Raw genomic sequence first — 25,236 nt, 5'->3', positions numbered from 1 at the left:
TGAGCCTGTAGCACTATCGACAAGATGATCAATCTGGGGACGGACTAAAGTTAGCACAGGATCTCATCATTGGTTTTAGAGATCACTGGCATAGTTATCAATCATCTCTGCTTTATTTTCACGATCTAATACCAACAATTATAATGCACTTTATGTCTAAATGAGGATCCATCTTTTCCATAATAGCTACTTCAAATGTATGACTGTCAATGTCTGTTGATGGACAGTCATACATTTGGAGAAGTTATCACCGCTGATTTAAATTAGGATATCAATGTGAACAAAACAGTGAATAGGAAACCGAGTGGTTTCGGGGAGAATAACAACATTTATATGAATCTATATAAAAATATCAGGAATTTCCCCCATTTCTTATCTCCCTTTTTAAATCACAAGAAGCAAGTCAAGGTTTGTGGTCATGCATTCACAAACCATGATTTCAACGGTCTCACAGACTTTTCCTCAAGCCATTTGTCTGTACAATAGTTTTTTTCAAACTAACTGCAATCTACCATCTACGTTGTTGCCAGTGTTGCTGCTGGGATGTGTGAGGTTTGAGTTATTCCTGTCACTTTCCTAACACTGTGCCTTTAGGGAACAATTAGGTTCCTTTTATGTTGTTGTTGTAGCTTATTTCATCACACTCCTCCAATGGTCCTCCCTTTTTAGACTGAAATACTCACACACACTCACTCACACACACACACACACACACACACACACACACACACACACACACACACACACACACTTTCTCACAAACAGATGATAATATGAACACACATGGTCCATTAACTCTACCAGTCTCATAGGAGCCTCCTGCAGTTGAATGGCAGCCATTCCATCAGACTCATCAGCACTGCTGTGGGAATAATATCAAAAAAAGAATTAGCCTTTCCATTGGCTTCTCTCTCTCTCTCTCTCTCTCTCTCTCTCTCTCTCTCTCTCTCTCTCTCTCTCTCTCTCTCTCAACACACACTCATCCAGGATCTCTCTCTTAGTGTATGACAGTGTGTATAAAGTATTGGCTTACTGTACTTGTGTTGCTTTAGTAGCCATATCATACTTCCAAAATGTCTCATCTCCTGTCCATGCGAGTCTAAGTAAGGTGCATGTGCATGTTTGGCTGTGTGAAAGTGATTGAGGATGCAGTGGAAATAGAGAGCGAAAAAGAATGTTAAGGTGTATTTGGACGCGTGCTCGCCCATGTTTGTGTATATGCATATGTGAGTGTGTTGTGTATTCGCAGACTTGCTGCTCCCACGTCCCTGAGAATGAGGCCAATCCGATTGGACAGACAGTTTATTTCCAAACACAAGCGTCTGGCCTGCTGCCTCACACGCATTCCAATACTTCCAGGCAGACTTTCAGAAGCGGGAATTAAAAGGCATCAGAGTTGTTAAAACATGACATTCCCAAAAAAGGCCTGCTGGGCCTCGAGACTGCCCAGAAACATCCCATATGACTCAACACTGCAGGAATGACAGCACCGCCAGGGTCGCTGATGAAGGTCCTCTCATAGATATAGTCTCTCTACTCCTCTCCTCTCTCAATTCCAGTCCTTCTGCCTTCTCTGTCATCTTGCATATTAGGTCATTCTTAACTGAAATCGTTGGCTTTGTCTTTATCTTATGCAGTTAAGGTGTAAAGGCCTTGCTCAAGGGCACCTCAACAGCGGTAATGACGAAGGGGAAACTGTTGCTTGTTATGCTCCCAATCCAGATATATTCTAGTGGCCTAACCTTTAGGCCACTATAATCTATCTATCTATCTATCTATCTATCTATCTATATATCTATCTATCTATCTATCTATCTATCTATCTATCTATCTATCTATCTATCTATCTATCTATCTATCTATCTATCATGAAGCATGGGAGGAGGAACTCATTCTGAACAGACTGTAGGAGGACATCTTTGTCAGATTCCACTTCAATTTGAAAAACAATTGAATAAGTGTATATTTTCTAATGTTTTCTGTCTAATGAATAAGTAGATGCTCCCTAAAATGTTATGTAATCAACAAATGTAATAAAAATATTGGTGTCTGTATCTGCCATCAATAATCATTGTGCACACTCACGTGCGCACACACACACACACACACACACACACACACACACACACACTCACGCACACACACTGGAAGGAATGTTGTGTGTACTGTGAGTGGGAGTTGAGGTCAAACATCAGTATCGGGGACTGTGTTAATGTATTCAACTCCTATAGAGGCCGAGTCTATTGAACAGTAGAGCAATTCATCCTCATAGCAAAGGGGGCCACTAGCATTAAAAAAATGGGGGCTTTGACGCACGTTTCAAAGTGTTTAAGGGGTTGATCAACTTCCAGTCATGCCCCGCGTTTCCTCGAGAGGTTGTGCATACATCACTTGGAGGTTGGGTTCATTAAAAGTACCATGATAAGAAAAGGTATGGTAATGAGAGAAACATGAGGGAGAAAAGAAGAACAAAATTGGGAATTTAAGCAAATGAAAATGGAGGCACAGACTCTCGAGTCCATTTATCCGAACAGTTTATTAATACAGTGCACAAGATATGTTTTTAGAAATATTTAAATAGTTTGTAGGCTGATGCTCAAGCAAACCTTTGCATTTCACTTCCTGATAACTAAGCAAAATTAACAAAAACAGAGAGGAAACTCATTAATATTTGCAGGAACATGAAGAAAAAAGAGATTGACAGATTGGACAGTCCACTGTATTTTGTGTGAGTGTGTGAGCGAGAGAGAGAGAGAGAGAGAGAGAGAGAGAGAGAAAATAAGGCACCTGTCTTTTTAATAAACAGAGACATCTAATACGCATTCACACAACAGCATGTAACTTTTAGTAGCGTATTACCAGGAGAATAACACGCAATCACTCTCAAACACTTTCAAATGCTCTGCCACACTACTGTTATTCTCACCTACTTAACTACAATCAATAATTCATTTATATTTCAGCACAATAATAATCAGACTAATCTAAAAGGCTGATTAAACTATGAATCCATTGAATAATTAAAAATTGTCATATATTTCAATTATAAAAAAGTGGGTTTCAAGGTGTTCCCCGGGAACAGGATTTACTCTACTCCTCCTCCTGGTTTCCTGGGGATCAGGCCGTGTACACTATAAGGGGTAAACATTAAAATATTAATGTATCAATTAAATCTGTAGAAATGAATCTAATAAATATAATCGGACAAAGCTATTACTGGCTCTTAAACACCAGGAGTGATTATGAGGATAAATCCTGCAGGGCTTTGGTGGTAATGCTGATTGCATGAGCTCTGACGACACACATGTGCTGGACTGGATCACTCCGAAAATGAAGTGTCATGAATTTCAGTACATTTTATTTTGTTTAGTTAGAAACATCATAAAATCTTTAACCATAAATTAATTATGTTGCGTTAGTTTAAGTGTGCCACGTACTACAGTGGTACCATGAAGTATTTACCCTCTTATGCACTTATTGTATTCACATGTTTTCTTGTTGACCATAGTTCATCTATGAGTGCTATTTTTAATTAACCTAATGATACCTTAATTCATGAGAAGCATAAGAAAGTAATGATGCCATTATAACATTATTTGAGAAACGACTACATGTTCCAGTCCTCTCTTTTTAAAGGAACAGTGCACCCAAATCAGGATTGTTATTAAAGCTATTGGAACTACTTTCTGCTATGCTGTTGTGAGGTCCTTGCATTATCTTGAGTAACCAGGACATTGTTTCTCAAATATTTTCCAAATGTGTTTGTTTTCAGCTTTTTTTTTCATTTTACTTTGAGCATCACAAGCAAACTTATTTTCACCATGACTGTTCCGGGCGGCAAAACTGGATCAAAACATTGACACATACAACGGAAACAATCTGCATGGCAGGGTGACAAAATATCTTTTCATGATTTGGGGGGTTTGACCTTTCATTGAGTTGGTGGGGCAGCTCCACATTTTAACATTTGGATCATGAATTGTGTCTTTAAAAGCTTCTTTTGCAATTACCGTAGCACTGATTATTATTATAATAATGTCAGTCTAACTAAACTCCAAGATAATTAGCCTTTTTGCCAAAGTGCCTCAGGAAATCAAAACATCAGTACTGCTTCCAGCCTCTAGGTTTACTGCTTTTGACTGACCTTTAACTTTTGGGAAAATGTTGGAAAAATAAACATAGATAACAAGAGATTTTTTCCTAATTCCTAAAAAGAATTCTGTATATATTATCCCTTTGCATCAATCCAACCCTACATTTTTTCGGGACTATCCCTATGATGTTCCAAAAATATATTCTTAATATGGAAAAACCCATAAAAGTGCCTTGCATGCCCAGGGACACAGTGTCTTGTCCGAAATCTGAGGCAGTGTAATTGCTCGGGCCCCCCCCCCCCCCCCCCCCCCCCCCCCCCTGAACCCCAGATCCATCTTTACAGCTTGCATTAGCATACATAATGCTGCTCTGTGGACTCAAAGAGTCATGCCAATTGAGATGCAATCATTTTCACAGCAGAGCGCTGCCATCACTGCTTTAATTGAGCGGGATAGCACTTGCATGTGTATGTGCATGGCTTTGTATCATGAGACAGGGGATAATTGCTTTTGCAATATAGCAATATGTTGTTAATTCAATGATAGGACTTGATTGCTTTTGTCTGCATGTATCCCCCGGGCAGGCTCCTGTGTTTACGATGTTTGTTAAAAAAACAGGGTACAGACGATAACTGCTGGGCACATCCCTTTAGACTGTCTGCACTGTATGAGTACCAGTTTCTACACTCACACACACACACACACACACACACACACACACTTACAGTGCGCAGACAATAATTATTTCGAGCTGCATGCCAAAAACCGGTTCAATAAAATCTGCTACAGTAAAGAGGAGGTTTGCACTCGAAATGAATGTCCCACTGTTCAGTGACAATCAACCTCAATTATCTCAATACTATCTGTGGATTGCTTTTGTCAAATTACAAAGTGGAAAAACAGAGACACTGCCGCATTTTAGATTCAAAGAATACCATGTCTGCCTCTTTACATGCTCTCTGTCTCTGTCCCTGAGTGCTGTTTCATTTACAGTATGTGGCTGCAGACCAACAGGATAGACATCACATACAGTATTGTGCAGAGATGCAGATACACAAAAACAGGGGTGTATCAACAGTAAGAATTTTATATTTTATACATGGCCTTTAACCTTAACCTTGAATGTAAAATTAACCTTTAACATAACCTCTGACTGATCATGCTTTAAACCTACCGAAGCCTACAAACACAAACAATGCACCACAGATGATCCCACAGTATCTCCTTTTGGCACGAGTGGACAGCAAAGTGATGGAAGAAGGAACTTATATGACCAATTAACATAACCGAACAGTAATTTCCATATAAAGTGGACAAAGCAAATACCTCTCTAGTAAAGATCATTGTTGAGTGTTCTTGCCGGCTAATTTCTCTAAACGTCAGCGAGGGCCTGCAGGGACAAAGTGATTGAATTATGAGTATGTGTATTAATGGCATGGCCGCCAATTAGCCTAAAAAGAGAAACGGCATTAATCTTTAAGCATAGTTGTAGACTATTCAAGTCTAGAGCAAACTTGGCCCTGCTTGCCAAACATACGGGCTAAATGCTACGCTGGGGGCAAGGGGGAAACTGAGGGAGCAGCAAGGTTAATCTGTGGATAACCCAAAAGACTCATTAATATTCCTCTTTTATCCCTGTGGCTCCTCAGAATGTGTCTGTGTTAAATGAGCTGTCAGTGATTTTGTGGTACTGTATTTTGAAGTGTTAGAATTCCAATTTTATTATCAAAGATATGCTGTATTTTTATACATATTATAAATTATTGATTTGATAACAGTAGTTTGACGGTCCTGTAATATTCTTATTGGCCAATGTTTTTACAATTATTTTGTTGTACTTTATGTTACATTTACAACATAATTATGCACTACTGTACGCACAACAGTGAAAACAAAAACATTTAATAAATCAGGACAAGTTGTAGAAAACAAAAACATGTGCATCAGTATTGTGGCTGAAATATCAAATGAACACATATTATTTCATTAATACATGTGTGTGGATATCATTGAACCGTTGAGCCGATGGACTGACTCAAGTTGTTGGCACGTTTCCACACAGGTTTGAGTGGTGGTGCAATCAGCCAGCAAAGCAGACTCAGGAGAGCCTGATCCTGTTGTCTCTGGTGACGCTCTGTGGCTTATTGGTGTAACTACAATGTGGCTGGCTGAGAAAGGCACCACAACTATCAGCTTCAGAAGAAAAAAGAAGTAGTTTGCTTCAGGACATCAACAACTGAAATGGGTTGAAGTGTGTTCATTTATTAAACTCAGTCAATTGCACGAGACACCAAATAAAAACAATGCAGCATAGAGAGAAATGTAACAACAATATTCCAAATTGCAGAGGGGCACGGAGAACATTATTAAGTCAGAGATGTTTAGACTCTTCATTTATTGAAAACATCCAGGAAGCTGAAAGAGAGAGAATCTTGAAGAAAAGGCTTCCTTCGACTCTCTGTGGCTAGTTATGTTCTTCTTTGTGAATGCTGGTAAAGTTCATGAATAGATTTAGTTTATTATAACTAAATCGTTTGTGTGTTGGCATATTGTTGTATATGCTGTGTTTTTTAAAACTGAATGGCTTACTTCAAATGCCAATTAATAAACATACTTGATAAAACTTAACTTGTGTTAAGATTAAGCCAAGCTTATATTACAGTCTTTAATTTGGTCCAATCTATATCATATTCAATAAAGCTAGCTAAATAAACGATTAAAAACAGGTTTGGCAACAGTTTTCCTACTAATGTTTCCTCCAGAATCTAGATAAGTATAAAGATAGGCCATTGCAGTAACTCTAAACCGTAATCAAATATTCGGCACCATCTTCCCCGCTAGAGGGCGCTGCTTGCGGGGAAGCTAGAGCTTAAACGTCACATGATCATTCATCCGCTAAACTTGGAATGTGTTTTGTTTCCACTTTTTGTTCCCACCATAACCAACAACGGTTGGATCAAGTTGTCGTGGTTTAAAAACAGTAACATCGGAACGTTGTCAAATAGCAAAGAAAACTATTCATATTCATGAACATTGTTTTATTTTGAAAGTTTAAACCGGATGTTTGTTTTACTTTGGGATTTGTATTAGCGGCAAATTAAAAGAGCAGTCTCTCGATAGTGTAACAACAGCAACAGTAGCCATGAACCGGCAGTTTAAAGATTGCGACTTGGCTGAAACAGTCGAGAAGCTGAAGCAGAAATATTTGGAGAGGAGGAAACAGGTTTGAGTTCAACGACAACTTTCAAAGTATTAAGACATTCAGCTCGTTTTGAAGCTTCGTGGTTACAGCGCTGTGCTGTTTTAACAATGTACACGTTACACGTTACAAGCGATACATTAAAAAAAACGTCTTCCTCCGTCACACAGAGTAACACGTTAACAGTCACAGCTCAGTTCTGCCTGTTTTTGGGCTGAGCAACACGGTGTAAAATCAAATAAAATGTCAGTTTAACGTTGAGAGCCACAACAAACGGACAAGTTGAATCTGCGCTCCACCTGCAGTGGCGGAGAAAAGTCAACAATACTTGACAGATAACTGTACACAGTTGTGACGTCCTCGAGCTGCTAGTTATTTCTCTCTAAAACATGTCGTTGTTCGGATTTTCTTTTAGTTGGCACCTCCAGAAGACATTGATGTTACCTCCGGAACCAGTGACGGTAAGTGCACTTCACTCGGGGTCTGCGCATGCTCAGATAGCCACGGCTTCATGATTGAGTTTCTAACATTATGCACCTCTTATTTATAGTCACTAATATAGAAGGATGTGATGGGTGACTGTATTGGTTATAGCATTGTCATCATAGCAAATATAAGTAATCTGACCACGAATTGCACTAATTGGTGTGACCCCACATCTAAATGATGATCCTTGCCATGAAATAATGACAGACCTTCACCTAAAATGTCAAACATTGCATTGTGTTCCTTATTTCAGAGGCGGTACAAAGGTTCATTTTGGCCAACAGATCCAAACGGCCGAGCAAAGAGTTGAAGTGCTACAGCAAAGCTTTGCGTGAGCTGGTCAAAGCGGTTACCAACCATCCTGACCAGTGAGTCTCATGACATTACTCCTACAAATACCATTTCCATGTTTGTAAGATTTTTGAGTATTATGCATTGATCTAAATGTGTCATTGTCTGTTCTAAGGTTTGGCGGTGATCACGGTCTGCATAGCAGTAACGAGGACCTGAGTGGGGACTCGGCAGCTGCCCCACTTCAGGATTCTCCGCTGCATTTAACAGAAACGGGTGCGTTTTGTGATGTCAGAGCAAGTGTTTGTGCTTTCTGAGTAGAATAACTGACCGCCTTTATAGGGAACTCTTAATAAAGTATAGTCACGTTTTAGAAGGAATGACATGACAAGATAACAAATCATGAAATAGACCTCAGTGATAAGTCCTAGCATTTCATCTGAGTTCTTGCAATTAATTATCTTACTTTCCTGTTCTTGCTGAAATGTCTGACTCTTCCTGACTACCTCTGCTATAGATCAATAACAAGCTAGCCATGGCTTACCTCTATTGTGCCTCCATTTGTCCAGATGTGACCTTGCCCTCCTGTCTAGATGGTAGCCCTGGGTCCCAGGAAACTGAGACTGACGGGGAATTGCATAGAGCTCGCCAACTACCCGACTCCTGCCGTTCCTCTTCCCTAGTACTCGCAAAGGTATACCAGGAGATGATGACCATCTATGAACAACTAAAGGTGAGAGAGCAGAATAATTGCAAGGATGGTTTATCAGTAAATGACTGGGAAGATTTCCTTGTGTGTGATAAGAGGATACTTTCAGATGTGTGTGTGTGTATTTATACACCAACTTAAATGCAGAGAATACCATGATACAAGGCTGCCTGTTTGTCTGCTTCATACATGTATTTTTGAGATTGAGTAGTTTTGAGTTTTGGACTCAAAGATTAGTTTGTAACAGATGATGAATGTTATATCATTTATAGTAATATCAATGTGTGTGTATTTTTGTATGTGTATATAGGCGGAGCGAGAAAGCCAACAGCAGTGGGAGAAGGAGCTGCAGGAACGAGAGAGGAGGCTGAAGCAACAGGAGGAGGCTGTTGGGAGGCTTGCTGGGCTTGAGGAGATGCTGCACATTCGTATTCCAGCTGAAGAGGAGGTCAGACACCGAACGATTTCATCTGGTCACATTCAACACAAGGAATGTGTTGCCTGTTTCTTCACCACACCTCATTCCCACTCCTTCCACCCCACCACATGTCTCCTTTAAGGGAAGTAACTCTGGTCCTCAATCATGAACTTCAAACTTAATTGTTTAATTGTACAGCGAATCATAACATCCCTCCAAACTTAGTGTACATTTTATGTGTAGGATTATTGGTGTGAACTTATGTGTGTACTTGGGTTCTAGTGTTCAGACATTTCAGGTAGTTTTAATGAATCCCAGACGTTTCCAATTCAATTTGGCCTGATTTGTGAACTTTTCGTTTTTAACCTGTGATGGTGTCCAAATCAAATAATCGGACTAATTAAACAAACTTAGCCAATATAATTTCTGTTATGGACAGCGAGGACTTCCCATCACATGAAGGGGGGTGCAGTGATATGACTCATGAAGAATTTTGAACCCAAGTCAGCGTAATGTACCTCTGAAGTGTTCAAGCATGGTTGTTGTGGCTGCATTGTTAGATGTGTGTGATTGTGTCACCAGAAACACCAGCAAGAGGTGAGTCAGCTGCAGGATCTTCTTCGAGAGAGGAGCAAGGAGAACAGGAGGCTCAGGTCCAGCTTTGACACCATCAAGGAGCTGAATGACGGCATGAAGAAACAGGTTAGAAGTGACCACATCCAAACCGTGGGGGTCTGTTTGTGTTCTCTTGGTGTCTTCGAGGTTTGACAAAGTCCTCCAGCATTCTGTAATCATATTAACTCGAGGGCTAAAAAACAAGCATTTCAAGGAAAGTTTGCCCTCTCCTGAATACTTTTATTTTGACCAACAAGTCTACAGATTTTTTAAACATCTTTCATCAGATTAAAAGATCATTTTAATTAGAAGTCTTATGTCAGCAATTGCCCTCGATGGACTGGCGGCCTGTCCAGGGTGTCCCCTGCCTTCGCCCTATGTCAGCTGGGATAGGCTCCAGCGACCCCGCGACCCTAATGAGGATAAGCGGTATTGAAAATGGATGGATGGATGTCAGCAATGTGTTTGGCTGAACATTGCACGCTATATATTTTGCTTCGGGAGTATTATCCAAAGTGAAGTCTCCAGCAGCCAATCCTCATATCCGCTCAATTTGCCAAGAACCAGCATATGTTTGAAATGTGATGTTTAAACAAAGTGATTACATAGTCACTTCATTATGAGTGGAGGAGTAGAAGACATGTACCAAACAGTTAGTACCTTGGACCACAGGAGGGCGCTATGACATCATCTTCTTGGATATTGAATAATCAGGAACATAAAACCCTTGAGTTTGCATTGTTTTTTGGGTTTTAGTGTCTTTCTGGAACTAAAAGTGCTTTTGAATGAAGCCTTCCTCGCTTCAAAAATGATTCAAAAAGTAAGCCAATGTGACCTGTATGCGCTGAATGATGTGGTCTTGTAAAGCAGATTGATATTTAGTGTTATTATATCAACAGTTGAATGAGATCAATAAACAGAATAAAACATTGGAGAGCCAATCCAAGAGGGTGCAGGCTCGACTGGAGAACCTACAGGTAAGCACATATTAACACACATGCACAGGTGGTCAGTGTGGAACGCACTATAAGTTCAGTTCAGTTTTTAGTGTTCGCTGATGGTCTGAACCATTTCCACCGTGCAAATAATTTAAAAGCATGTATTCCTTGTTGCATGATAATTTGTTCCATAACAATGTTTTTATTTGTAATATATTTGGTTTAGTTTTGGTTATTAAGTGTTTTTTGGTTATTTTTTTCAGAGGAAATATGAGCAAAGCATAGCACAGAGAGGCTGTCCACAAGTGAATGTTAAGAGCAAAGAATGTATTAAACCATCCAAAAAGGAGAAAACTGCTGCCTCTGGAAAACCCAGCAACAAGGTAGTTCATCAGCTCATGTGGGTGTTGTTGATTCAGGTAAATGCACTTATAATCAGTTGGATTTGCACACGCATATCCAAGCTGAAAGGGGTCCTTTTCCACAAACCATACTCATCCTGCAAACTGACATGATGAATTATAATTTGTGATTTTGCTGTCACTGTTGTTGATGAAGAAGAATATCAGTGGATACAGGTGAGATCTGAGCTCAGTGGATAAAACTGCGCTTACATTTTGAAGATGATTCTTTCTTTCCCTAGTAAGGGAACATTGACCGAGCCAAACTTTTATTCCATTACCACACTTTTCCCACAGTTTTAATGAACACCTTTCGGCTCCCCGTTGAAATCACGGTCTTTATGTAATGTTCACACTTTTCCAAATACGCCTGTATTGGCTGAACTGGATACAGTGATAACTTTGGGTCAGGTTTCTTTAAATCTTGTTTCCTTAGGTGCTCATTGTGACTCCATGCAGGACATATTGTAGATTCCAGATGATAACGATCTAATTAAAATAACACCTTTTACCTAAAGTAAGTTGCTGATGACTGCGTTAGTAATGGAATTCCAGCCTCTTTCCTTCAGCGCAGCTCCAGTCCCACCCGACTAAAGCTCCTGGCCCTTCTACTGGACTGGGTACTCGATGGACAGAAGTTCTCATCAGTAGCAGGAAACGAAGGGAAAGGTGTCGGCCAGTGCCTGCCCCTAGAGTTTGTCCTGAACGAGAGATGCCTCAAGGTGACGTGTAGCTTCACTGTGATCTCTGAATTTTATTACAACCAGCCGTTCAATGCACATTTTGCTGTCCTGTCCAGAAAAGAGCAAACGATCAAGAAGTCATGAATTGTCTGTGGTTCCTTAGGTGCTGCCGTTGTTAGCAGATCAGCTTCATCACACTCCTTTGTCAGAACCGGACCTCCTCCTCAACCTTCTTCGCCTCATCCACTGGGCTTTCAGACACATGGACAGCAGTACACAGGTGTGATCACTTCTGTGGGTTCCAGGATGTATCAAAGAACAAACGATATGATAACGAATGGTATCACGTGACTCGTGGTTCTGTCTGTGGTCACCAAGACAAGATCGCAGCACACACCATAACTATTCTATATCATAAAACTCTTAAGCTAGTAGCCTCTATGAACGAGCCACATCACCATATCCACAATGCCAAAAAGAGATATAAACAAGACACTGACCAAAGAGTGATTTTGAATATCCTTCCTTTTTTTAATAGACTATCTGGATTGTCAAAAAGCAACACCGCAGAGGAGTGAGATTACATTTTATAACTGCATCGTCCTTAATTATTGGTGTTTGGTCTTGCAAGAGATGATGTTATTCTACAGAAAGCTGCTTGGTCACTTTCACAACACCCTTGCAACTGAAACCAAACACTACACACAGTTTTCCCTCGGGACATAGCTACACAGCAGAGAGGTACACATCCACTTCGAGCAGGGGATATCCGCTTTATCGCTTCATCTCCCTTCACAGCGTGGTGTGCTTTAATGTGTGGAGGCACTGTCGAGTTCCATCTTGTGTTCAGATGAGAAGCGTGGTTATCCGAAGTCCCCTGCCTGTCTAACAGATTCTAGACATGCTGGCCCTCTCTTTGTGTCTTTGTTAAGGGTCATGAGCCCCTCCAGAGCGTGACAAATGGAAATGGTTTCTGGTGGGGTGATGCGTAATAGGACAATTTTACTTGATTGTCCAATCCCACTTGGTAGCCTTCATTTATTGTGAAGTCCCAAAACCAGCCTCTCTTTACCCTGAGCTCCTTGTCCAACCTCCCAATCCCAACTATGAGCCATTCTCCAGCATTCACCTCTTCACCCCTTCACCCCTTAACCCTTTCCCCCAACCTTCTACAATATCCTCCAAGCTTCAGTCCTGTTCAGGACAGGACATGTCATATCTGCTAAGGGACGTGTTTGATGTTTAGCTGGAATTACACGCTCCCTAATTGCAGTGATATGTGTTCTCCTTTAAGACAAAAAACAAACTCTTTTGGGCTCCCTTTGGAGCGGATGGAGACTTTGGGGACAGGGTGTAGTAGAGAGACAGAGAGAGGGATGTGGTGTGTTATTGAACCATCATCTTTGCACTGCTTATACACATATGTTGGATAGCAGCTGTAGTTTCCTGCACTGGTTTATTGCCTCCCTGTCAGTCTACTCTTTTTTCTACTCTGGTGTTCGATGAAGATCATTGTCGGCTTAGAATTCCTATTTTATAAAACAAAAGGAACTGAGTACAGCAACACAGTAAATTCTGAACAATGCGTGTTTTCCGCTATCTGCACAGCATGTAGCGCTATCTGCCACGCTGCGGCGAATAGGAGAGGAAGTATCAAAGCCCCCAGCCCAGGTAACGGGGCTTCAGTCTGAAGATCCAGACCTGCCCAAGTCCGACAGTGGGGCTGCAGGTGGACCCTGCAGGAGCTGCCCCCTTTCCCGCAGCCCCTGCCTTCACACGCGCATCCTGTCCACCATCATCATCCTCCGCACTGTCACACAAGGTAACGATGCTGAAAACACACGTTCATACTGGATCTTAAGCATTATATGTGGAAAATGCAAATTTATGGACACAAGGCAGGATTAGAGCAATTAATCAGATATAAGCCTGTGATTATGTTCATTATCAATTGATGTGCTGTTTAAAATAAAATAAAATAAAAAAATAAAAAAAAAAATATATATATATATATATATATATATATATATATATATATATATATATATATATATACATACATATATACGTATATAGCCATGACAATTTCTGAGAAAAGCAATACATCTTTTCTGAAAGAAATTCAAACAAATATTTAAGGGTGTCTGTGATCAATTTGTGTTGTAGATAATCTTTCACACGCAGTTGTATGTGTATAGATCCAAAAGTAAATGAGGGGAAAGAAATGTTTTTGGAAATTTGTATGTGCTGTCACTTAAGCTTTACAAAGGAAAAAAGGAAAGGGAAGTATCTCACTGTAGAAGAAGTGTGATAAATATTGTGATAAGTCGCAGTGTGACAATACTTGTGTCGGTGTGAATCCACAGGAACAGCTTGGTGTTCAAATACTTTGCTCGCTGTGTTTCTTACTAAACATTTTCATTCAAGTTGTCACTTCACTGCTAATACGAGTATACATTTAATTTTGAGGGGAAAGAAAACATGACCAAAGCTGAAATGTACTTCTTTGTCCTGTTTGTGTACTCCATATATTGCAGTTGATGAAACACTGCTGGCCATTTTAGTATCAGATCAGCTCATCAGGGCTCACAAAGGGTGTTTGGCCTCACTGAAGTCCAGACCCAAATGACTCAACAACTATTGAATGGATAGCCATGACAGTTTGAACATACAGACACAGTCACCAGAGGATTATTCCATACATTCATACATACATGACCATATTTTATGAAACTCTCTACTGACCTTCCATCTGCTAATGATCGAGAATATTTACTGTCAATCTGCTGACCAGGTTCTCTGTCTCTCCTGAAAGCAGATTGAGTAATATGGAAAGATATTTCTTCCCCCTGATATTTGCGGGGGTTCTTTCACATGATGGATCCCATTCTGAGACACAGTTAACCAAACTCAGTCCAGAATAATAAAATAACCTTTTATCTTTCTATCAGGTTGTATCAATGCAAAACATTTGGACATTTGAAAAGCCTTTTCTTAGAACTTCAGAAATTATCTAAACCATTTGAGGTGACCACACATTATATTAATTTGCAGGCAAAATGGGTTCTGGACTTGAAATGTCAGTGCAGAAGAATGACAAACATAAAAGGGAAATCCCACATGTTTTTTTGGTCTTGTACTATAATTCATTGAATATGTTTGGGTTTTGGTAAACAAGACATTTGATGATGTCACTTAATGCCCTAGAATATTGCAGTGGGCATTTAGTTTTACTGTTTTCTGATGTTTTAGAGACCCAGCAATTAATTGATACATCGAGTGAGTAATCAGCGAATTAATCGTTAATAAAATGAATTGTTAGTTGCAGCACTAGATGAGATTTGCCTCTAGAATTGTTATATAATGTAATATAAAATTACATAATGTAGCATGCATTCTTATCCTAGAACTTCATCACTTGGCTGCATCACTCCAATGTCAGACAGAAATAATTTAAAACTGAGTCTTTATGTATCTACGTCTCTCTCTGGTCCGGCTCCAGCTGATGTGCTGGCCCAGGCTCTGGACAGTCTCCGTACCGAGCTGATGTCTGAGGAGAGCCGAGGCCTGTTCATCCGCTACGGAGGAGTGTGTGAGCTGCTGTCCATGCTTCAGGCTGGCCGTGGAGGTCTGCACACACCTGTGGACATCCTCATGCAGCTGTCTGAGCAGTCCTGTAAGTAGGAACTTGTCAGAGGACCATTAGTGCAGAATCCATCACCCTTTTAGAATTATGAACAAAGAAAAGATTAAAACACGTATTTCTTTTTCCATTGCCAAAGAGGGTTCAGGCAAAAGCCTGATCAGCTGTGGCTGTCAAATGAAACAAAGCAACCTGAATGGTATATTTCTGTCGCCACCACCCCTGTGCGGAGCAGTTTCTTTAGTCTATTAGTTTGTTTGGTTTTATCCTGTTTCAGTACTTGCTGAAATACCATGGTAACTTTTAGTAAGATGTCACAAATCATAGATGTGTTACAGGAAAGTTAGCTTTGTAACACATTACTGCACTGAGGGAGTCCAAAGAAAGTCACGGTATGAGTTAGGAACTCCATTTTAGTTATCAACTGCTGCAGTCTTGTCCACAATATGAAGTTAATTAATAATTATGTACGTCTACATTTCCAACACCTCACTGGTGACCTCGAGGATTATTTTAATCCCATTGCCTGGATCAACGTGGCCTCGAAAGCTGCTGTAATCACTCTTCTAGCCCAAAGTTATTAACCGTCTTTACGACCACCATTACCTTTTGATTCATACCAGCTCCTCCTGCAGTATCACTCCATATCATCCCGATATAAAAAACACATGTGAAAAGTGACGGTTTGTCTGAGCTCACATCAATCATAAGCACTGGTCATGCGAAAGATTTAGAACTTGTCATAAAACCGTGGTCCTCCACCACCTCCTGGCTCTTTTATAGAAAGACAAAAGACTTGATGTAGGTGCGAGAGGGGAGAGCACAGCTGCGGTGTGTTTCCATGGAGGGGCAAGTTCGGCTGGGTTAAGAGCCGTATCATTTAAGATTGCCGTGTGCTACAGCAGTACACATCAGAGCCATATGCTGGAGGTGACTGGGGCCAGAGTGAGTGTGTGGGGGGGGGGGGGGTATGTGTGCGCGCGCGCTTTTCAGCAGGACACAGCAGAGCCATGTGTGTGTGTGTGTGTGTGTGTGTGTGTGTGTGTGTGTGCGCTACAGAAGGACACAGCAGAGCCATATGCTGGAGGTGACTGGGGCCAGAGGTGTGTGTGTGTGTGTGCTACAGCAGGACACAGCAGAGCCATATGCTGGAGGTGAGGTGTGTATACATACAGTTGTGTGTTTCAAGGGGACTGTAAGTCTAGCAAGACTTGCTAATTATTGTTTTACAAGCAGTAATAAGGGGAGAAGGGAAAGGAGTGAGAAGGGGGGCGAAAGGTTTGCACCTGAAGGTTGCCAATAAAACAAAACAAAACAAAAAGGTCAAATTGTACTCTCGCACACGCACACAAACACATACAGGACGTCTCTGGTCATACTGCGACAGCTTGACACCGTAAAAAGTTCAGTTGCACAACACATCTCGCACGTTCATGGATCACACAATGCAGTCGGCCACCTCGGCACACACGTACACAGCCAGTAACAATGTTTTACTGGTTTCTACTGACACAGTGGGTACTTTTACCACCAAACTGCTTCATGCAGTGTATTTACCTTCCATGGTCACAAATTAACCTACTTGGCGTGTACATGTGTTTGTGTTCTTTTCGAGCTCGCTGCAGTCGAGAAGTGTTTGTATGTTTTCACAAAACAAACTCCCTGACCTTGTGAAACTACTTTTGACTTATGACCCTTGATTCGTACCATGTGATGTGTCCCACAGCTCTTATATTGTCAACCATCAAACCCATGAGGAATGTGTCCGTCTCCATCTGTATCCGTGTGGCCACATGTGTGTTGAATGTAGCACACATTAAAAAGATGAAGACTGGACACTGTCGGCAGAAATGCTGCAACATGTTTCAGACCCCTGGTCTTTCAGTGTTTATAAGTTACAACAAACATATATTTGAAAATAATGTTGGAATAATCGTAATCCAATAGAAGCAACTAAGACTAAAGCTGTTGTGCTGAAAAGATGAGTCAATTGACAGAAAAGTAATCATCGATTTGATAATCGATAAATTATTCAATGATTTAAAAGACATGTTCTTGTCTCGGCTTCAATCTGCTGTTCTCTCTGTTATATCACCGTGAATATATTACAAGCAAAATAAAACATCACTCCGGGCGATGTCACCGTGCACAGCTTGTTGAAATGATAATTTAAATGATTTATCAATTGTTAAAAAAATTAATTGGCAGATTAATCTAACTAAATCAATTAGTAGTTGTAGACCTCTTAATTCCTCACAATTTTGTTGGACTGCATGATTATGTTCAGCTGCATATGGTCCAGCCACTATCAGCAGACACTAAATATTTTAGTTTAGAAGCTTATAGTTTAAGGTCACTACAGCATGGTTTATATTTAGTAGTTGTATAACCTTGAGGTGGGCTGATGCTTCTGCTGGATAAAGACTGACCAAACTATCCTTTCCTGCTTTATCCTTGTCATATTGTCATATTGTCATATTATACCCGTCTTATCTGAACCCGTCCAATCCTCTACAGCAGAATCGCTGTACCAGACAAGAAAAGTGCCTCTGTGGCTCAGATTGTATTCCTTCACCCTTTTGTGTGGCCGTAGACAGTGGAGAGTTACTTTGTGACTTTAGCAGAAACAAATGTTTGTAACCTAATAATTTGAGGTAATCACGAGGTCCACATTTGCTGTTAATAACAAATGTGCAGCTCCTCCATCTGTGTAGATTGATGCCACGGCCCTTTCTGTCTATCTGCCTGTGCGTGCGTGCGTGCATGTTTGTGACTGCGGTTTGATGAAGAGAAGGTCACAGTTAACGGTGACAATGTGGACCAGCATCTGTGTACCTGTCTCCCGGGGTCTGATCACTAAAGTGTCGTCATGCTTTGTTTGTGTAGTAGTAGCTATGTAGTTTACATTCCTTTGCAAATCTGAAGTCGATCATTTCCATCTCCTCGGAAGTTTTAACAATAACAAAAAATGTGTTGTTCTTTCGAGAAATTGTTTCGATACTATTCTTCTAACTGTGCTCTGCTTGTGTTTGTGTGCTTGTAGGCTACTTAAGTCCCTTCCTCGAGGCATGTGGCTGGGAGTTTTTCCAAACGGCCTCCCAGCTTCTGAAAAACCCTCGACTGGAGTTCCCAACGCTGGAGAAGCTCTCCATCCTTCTACAGAAGCTCTCCAACATCAGGTGGACACACTATACTATACTGATAACAACAATTCACTTGTCTCTGATCACGGGTCGTAAATACCTGCATGCTCAGAGAAATGCAACCGTACGCACTTATTTCTTTTACGTATCTGCACACTCTGCTCATAACCTGATAAATACTCAACCTGGGTCCAGATATGAGCTCAGTGATGAACTTCAATCTATTTATATTAATTTCCCCAAGGATAAATGGCATTTAGACTATTACAGGGGTTCACAAGCGTTTTGGCTTGTGACAAGTAAAACGCCCAGATTTGTCTTGTGACCCCTCAAGAGCTTCTCGAGGGTTTTAGTTACAGCCCCAATTGGGTTGCAAAAGTTTTCAGATCTAAATCAAGTTATTTCTAGATTGTGGCGATCATGTTGTGTGCAGAAGTCATATTAAATCCAGACCTTTATGGTTCCTCACAACCTTTAGCTGTGACTGCAGCTCTAGGGATGGAAAGGTTGGTCGGTCGCTCTCTTTCATCCAGATTTAAGTATCTCGACAACTGCATGATGCATCGACACAAACCTTCGTCCAGACATTCGTGGTTCCCAGACGATGAATCGTTATAACTTTGGTAATTGCTGACTTTTCCACTCGGGCCTCCACACCTGGACAAAGTTTAGTAGTGTGTATTTCCTAGTACTCAACAGGTCAAGTGTGTGTTCACTAACTTAGTCGACTGGTCATCAAGTGTTTTTTTTTCATCAAAACATTCAAATTCAATTGGTCAAGGCCAACTCTTAAACTTAATTATTGGCCTGATAACTAGTTATACAGCTGAAGTACACTGATCTAGTACGGGAGCGTGACTCACTCATGGGTTTAGGTTTCATTAAATGTCTTTGGAATGATGGGTTGTGTTTTTCCTTGATTGTGTCCAGGAAGAACCGCCGTCTGTTTGAACGGTCCTCCCTGCACCTCCAAATACAAGAACTTCTTCACAACGCCAACCAGACGCACACGTTCCTCTGCCTCAACCTTAGGTCCATCCTCCACAACCTCAAATAACACACACACACACAGACATACACACACACGTACAAACTTGCATGTGTTTTTCTGCCTCATGCTCGATTAAAATGCCTCCTTCACAATTCCGTTCTCCCAGTGAGAACTTACCTCGTGTGTCAGTACTCCAGCACGTTGCTCGCTCTTTTCATATGTGCTCAAACTGTTTTAAACATGTTTCCGGAGCTGCATTACTTAAATGTTTCATCTTGCTCTACATCCAATGCATTTCTTTATTTATATTGTAATATGTTTTTGAAGTTCTTGTGTTTGTCAGAGGTACTTTCTTTCGTGTTCTGTATTTGTTGCCCTTTGTGACACGATTTTCTGTGACTGGAAACGACTGTCATGCTTGCCAGTAGCCTTAATGGGTGTCTGATGTGCTCAGAGGAAGAGAGGCTGCGACTGTGGAGCTTTTTAATGACAATAAACAAAGAACTGAAGGACATTAAGATTGGACTGCATATGAAATGCTAACATCCATATGTTTTGTATAAAGTTGTCTTATTTGTTTATTCCAGAGCATGGGTGGGTTGTTGGGATTAATGGTCTCAGTATGGGACACACCGGTGGTGTTGGTTGACGGAGGAGATTGGAGGGACTGGAACAATTACAGCTGATATTTAAAACGTACTCTGAAGTGCTTGGCTGGTCTGAATTGAAATTGGTGCGTCTAATTTTTATTTTATTTTTACTTAGAGGAATGGTGTGACCGTCAACGTGGGGGCTTTAAACTACATTTTTGAAGAGAACATTCAAGAACAAATATGTTTGATATTAAATGTATGGCCAAAAATAATTCCTTGAGTGACTGCAGTCACTTGGAAACTGTCTGCATCCACACCTTGCATTTGAGTTAAAGTAGTTCCATTTTTGGCAAAAGATATACAAGTAAAAATGAGTGTTGTAAAATAAAATTATTGATGTGTCAGTTTTGGAAATTGGACGTATATACAATATCCCTAAAAGGGGCTGAACTGCTCCAGTATAGTGACTATATTTACTTTTCAAACTGCTGTTTGGAAGCCTCTGGATCGCACATCCTGTGTTGAACTGTGATGACGGTTCAGGAGTGAGCTGCAGCTTTCTAGCCCCTTAATGATATGGAATGTTATTACCCCGAAGTGCTTTGGTTTCTAACCACTTCTGTTATGGTGTTGCAGGCACCAGAACACACGCAAGAACAATGTTACAACAGAACTGTTTATATCCAAAATGACTGGAAAACTATTTATTTTTACTGCCCTTTTAAAAATGATTGCACTGTGTTCAATTAGTAGGATCATTCTAATCCCCACTGATGGTAAAACTAAAATGCCAGGGCATAGCTGGCATGGGAGCAGATCACCCTAATTGAGTCTTAGCCCACCTTTTTGAAATAATTTTCTTGCTTATATTTTTACTCCCTCACCAACTGTCAACAGCCGCGAGCAGAGGAGATCACATTGTAGATAAAAGAGGAGGACGCATTTTGTTTTGCTTTCCCATTGTGGCTGTTGTGAATTGTGTTGCATCTGGATGATATTAAATGGAAACATCAGCCCTAATGATCAACAGCAACAGACATTCTGCACTTGGCAGCCACGTAAACAGTCATTCTTCACCGATCCACCCGGGCTATGTGTGAAGGTCCGTCTCACCAATCGGATAAATCTGTTGGTTTTATGTCATTTTAAGACAGATGCAGTGTGGGTAATTAAATGTTTCCGTTAAGATTATCATGTTCTCATCAATGTTTTCCTCAACATCCATCTCTTCTGCGTCAGAGAACACCAGCTCTCGAGAATGAGTAAAAAATTTACTTTTTTTTTTCTCCATCAACTCATCTTTTGCTTCATTGGCAAAGCTGCAATTTGGAGCTATTGAGCCGAGTTTTAACGCATGAGAACTGGATCAGAGTTGCTCCATTTACTGTCTTAACAAATGTAATAATCTCAGATAAGCAGTGAAGCAATCTTGTTATGAGCACTTGGTACATACAGAATTCATCAGGCTGTGTTCATTGCAGTTTAAATGAACTCGTAATCTTTTCCAGACTTTCCACCATAAATCTTCATTTGTTCATAGTTGACAATTCTGCACCTCACTATTTACGTCCAACTTTTGTGCAATTACAATTAACTTTTTATTGACCGTGACCGTTTTAGTTGCTGAACCCTAACATACCGCCTCCATAGTTTATATGCCATAACCACAATATTTCCCTAACCTTGTCTATACTGTATTTGTAATGCGCAAATGTTGTGTAAAGTGAACATTTTACAAATGTTGCCTTTTGGATGGAACATAAATAAACAAATGAACATGGCATTGGACAGAATCTGAGGTTCTGCATAATTCATTTTGTGGGCAACACAACACACAAGCAGTACTTTGGAAAAAATATGGACATTACAGTACATTACTTTTCACATTTGGAATTTTACTGTAACTGACAAATGAATGCAGAAGGAATCTTCAAAACTTCTTCCAGCTGCTTTTTTAAGCTCAAGGTTTGATACTCGCATCGGTTTTGAGTGGAGTATAACTTTAACGGGGAATTATAGCCTCTGTGCCGACTCCAGGAAGTGTCGACGGCTGATTTATATACTTTCGTGACTTCAGCTGCGTCTGGCCTGCATTGCAGTCAGCAGAGCGGTGTCTGGTCCGTGTTCCCGAACACGCTTCACTCTGCCAGTCTGCACAGCATCACCCACACGACTTAAAACGCTGATCTTGATTTATATTTGGGTTTTCTCACTGGACCAAACATTTAGAAAATTACCCTAAAGAGTGGCCCTGCTCTGGTCTGGCTGGTAAAGCTCATTAAAATGTTATTTGGTCGGCGGGAGGAAGCTGGCAGGGGGAAACATTAGCGGTTCCACTTCAGCACGACCATAAAGTCAATCAGTAATTTGACATTGCAGACCACCAAATGTATATTATTTCCACCAGCATATGCATAAATATGCTGCTTGAGTAAGGCAATAAGCACATGGCGGGTCTGGTAATATACCTGCCTGTAAATTAGCTTGTCTAGGAAGGCGTTGTGAGTGGAAGCAGCTGTCTGGGGATATTTATGGTGGACAGACTGTGATCACACTGGCTTTCCGCTTCCAGTTTGTTTTAACTGCTTTAAGACTCAGAGCCTCCAATATGACTAATAACTGTATTATTACTGTTACTTAAAGGAACTCTGTGCTCTTTCTTGTCACTCATGTCTGTGCCTTAAATGTGGCACTGGATCCAGTGAGTGCTTAGCTTAGCACCTCTAAAGCCGAGTAATTAATACAATGTATAATATATGAATTGTGTAACTTTTATTTTATTTCGTTCATCCATCTGTGATATCATCTAGCTTATGACCGGAATGAGGGGGATATCATCTAAGCAAAGGCTTAGATGATATCCCCCTCATTCCGGTCTTCATGCTAAGCTAAGCTTTATGCTAATCGCGTCCTGTCTCCAGCGTTGAACTTGATGCACGCCGCTATCAATCTCCTCATCTAACTTTCGGCCTTTTCCCAAAAATGTCACATTTTTCCGGTCGGGGTTCAAACACATATTCTCCTCAAATCCTCACCCAACGAAGACTCAATTAACAATGTGCTGCTTAAGGGAGAACAGAATCCGGATGACTTTCAACATTAATAGGAACTGCAGGATCATTTGCTTTGTGGCTGGCCGTCAGTATGTCACAGTATACTTCTAAAAACTTTTGGTTCAAATAGATGCTCTGCCTCTGTGCCCACCCTGTGGATATTTGTACCCTTGTTTTTTTTTCCGACCGACTGTTAATCTTCATATTGCTGCAGTAGCAAGATGCATTTTTGACAGATACTCCTGATATTTCCTTAAAACCAGTAGGTGAAAAGTTGCACTGCAGCTATTGGCTTTTGAAGGCAGTTTAATTGCCAGCGTGCAAACACAGTTCATCCAGCACTCCCAGAAAGACACACGTCCCAACACCTGACTGAGGTCTGGACAGCATACTCCTGCTGTTTGATGTGTTCGTGGTTTACTGGTGGAGTGTGTGCATGGAGTTTTTGTGTTTAGGGTGAATGTGTTACTGGGTGGTAGAGGTTTAATTAGTCCTTGCCCAGACCATAGAAGTGTCTTTCTATGGTCTGATCCTCATTTAAAGTCAAGCTCTTAAAACACAAAAACAGACCCTGAAGACGTGTGTGTGTGTGTGTGTGTGTGTGTGTGTGTGTGTGTGTGTGTGTGTGTGTGTGTGTGTGTGTGTGTGTGTGTGTGTGTGTGTGTGTGTGTGTGTGTGTGTGTGTGTGTGTGTGTGTGTGTGTGTGTGTGTGTGTGTGTGTGTGTGTGTGTGTGTGTGTGTGTGTGTGTGTGTGTGTGTGTGTTCTATTTGAGAGAGAAAGACCTCAATGCTGCCCTGATGCCCCACAGCAGCATCACTGGCATTTCCAGTCAGACCTTCTCTGAACCAGACTTAAGATCCCCAGCCAGCACATAAACACTTAATCTTTGAGCTGAGGCATTGGGAATGTTGGCACAAATATGCACCCACACATACGATGAGTGGTGTGGCAGCTGCCACTGGAGTGGCTTATTCAATTCAATTCAGTTTTTTTTTTTATAGCCCAATATCACAAATTACAAATTTGCCTCAGAGGGCTTTACAATCTGTACACATACGACATCCCTGTCCCAGGACCTCACATCGAATCAGGAAAAACTCCCCAACAATAACCTTTCACAGGGAAAAAAGGGAAGAAACCTTCAGGAGAGCAACAGAGGAGGATCCCTCTCCCCGGATGGACAGATGCAATAGATGTCAAGTGTACAGAATGAACAGCATTACAAAGTTACATAAACACATTACATGAATTTGACAATGTATGAATGGACCTCCAATCCATGAAACAGCGCCAGGTCCAATGGACCCTATAAGACGTGAAGTCACAAATACTCCGGGGAGGAAGCAGAGTTAATAAGGTGCAATGGAGAGATGTAAATTCATCCATAAGGAGAGAGAGAAGAGGAGATAGGTGCTCAGTGTATCCTAAAACATCCCCCAGCAGCCTATAAGCCTATAGCAGCATATCAAGGGGCTCGACCAGGACAAACCTGATTCAGCCCTAACTATAAGCACTATCAAACAGGAAAGTCTTAAGTCTATTCTTGAATGAGGTGACTGTGTCTGCCTCCCGGACTTAAATTGGAAGCTGGTTCCATAAAAGAGGAGCTTGATAACTGAAGGCTCTTGCTCCCATCCTACTTTTTAGGACTCTAGGAACCACGAGTAGCCCCGCATTTAGTGAGCGCAGCTCTCTAGTGGGGCAATATGGTACTACAAGCTCCTTAAGATATGATGGTGTATCACCAATCAAGGCTTTGTAGGTGAGGAGAATAATTTTAAATGTGATTCTTGATTTTACAGGGAGTCAGTGCAGAGCAGCTAATACAGGAGTAATGTGATCTCTTTTCTTAGTTTTTGTGAGTACATGAGCTGCAGCATTCTGGATCAACTGGAGGGACTTAAGAGACTTATTAGAGCAGCCTGATAATAAGGAGTTACAGTAATCTAGTCTGGAAGTAACAAACGCATGAACCAGC

General features: G+C 40.9%; 1 protein-coding gene across 5 annotated transcripts; it reads left to right on the top strand.

The window, feature by feature from the left end:
• Positions 1-7,015: 7,015 nt before the first annotated feature.
• Positions 7,016-21,395, top strand: LOC117750393 (coiled-coil domain-containing protein 138-like). 5 transcript variants are annotated; one of them, XM_034561587.1, is made up of 15 exons: positions 7,017-7,317; positions 7,709-7,754; positions 8,033-8,147; positions 8,246-8,346; positions 8,640-8,803; positions 9,090-9,227; positions 9,780-9,899; positions 10,712-10,789; positions 11,014-11,133; positions 11,721-11,873; positions 11,998-12,114; positions 13,443-13,656; positions 15,337-15,510; positions 18,521-18,656; positions 19,551-21,395. In XM_034561587.1, the coding sequence occupies exons 1-15, from the start codon at positions 7,237-7,239 to the stop codon at positions 19,675-19,677; spliced, it is 1,884 nt and encodes a 627-aa protein (XP_034417478.1). In that variant the 5' UTR covers positions 7,017-7,236; the 3' UTR covers positions 19,678-21,395. The 5 variants fall into 5 exon arrangements, with proteins under 5 accessions (XP_034417480.1, XP_034417478.1, XP_034417476.1 ...); XM_034561585.1 differs by having other exon boundaries at positions 11,014-11,169; XM_034561589.1 differs by lacking the exon at positions 15,337-15,510 and having other exon boundaries at positions 7,016-7,317; positions 11,014-11,169.
• Positions 21,396-25,236: the final 3,841 nt, after the last annotated feature.

This window comes from Cyclopterus lumpus, chromosome 21, assembly GCF_009769545.1.
Source record: "Cyclopterus lumpus isolate fCycLum1 chromosome 21, fCycLum1.pri, whole genome shotgun sequence".
NCBI lineage: Eukaryota > Metazoa > Chordata > Actinopteri > Perciformes > Cyclopteridae > Cyclopterus > Cyclopterus lumpus.
Note: the sequence above shows the minus strand (reverse complement) of the source record. Positions and strands in the feature narration are given on the sequence as shown.

What these genes read in the sequence shown, in the direction of transcription:
- LOC117750393 (XM_034561585.1), top strand. Translation starts at nt 7,237, where the DNA reads ATGAACCGGCAGTTTAAAGATTGCGACTTGGCTGAAACAGTCGAGAAG. An exon ending in GCTGCATTTAACAGAAACGG is followed by an intron (nt 8,347 to 8,639) that starts GTGCGTTTTGTG and finishes CCATTTGTCCAG; the next exon opens with ATGTGACCTTGCCCTCCTGT. An exon ending in CTCGACTGGAGAACCTACAG is followed by an intron (nt 10,790 to 11,013) that starts GTAAGCACATAT and finishes TATTTTTTTCAG; the next exon opens with AGGAAATATGAGCAAAGCAT.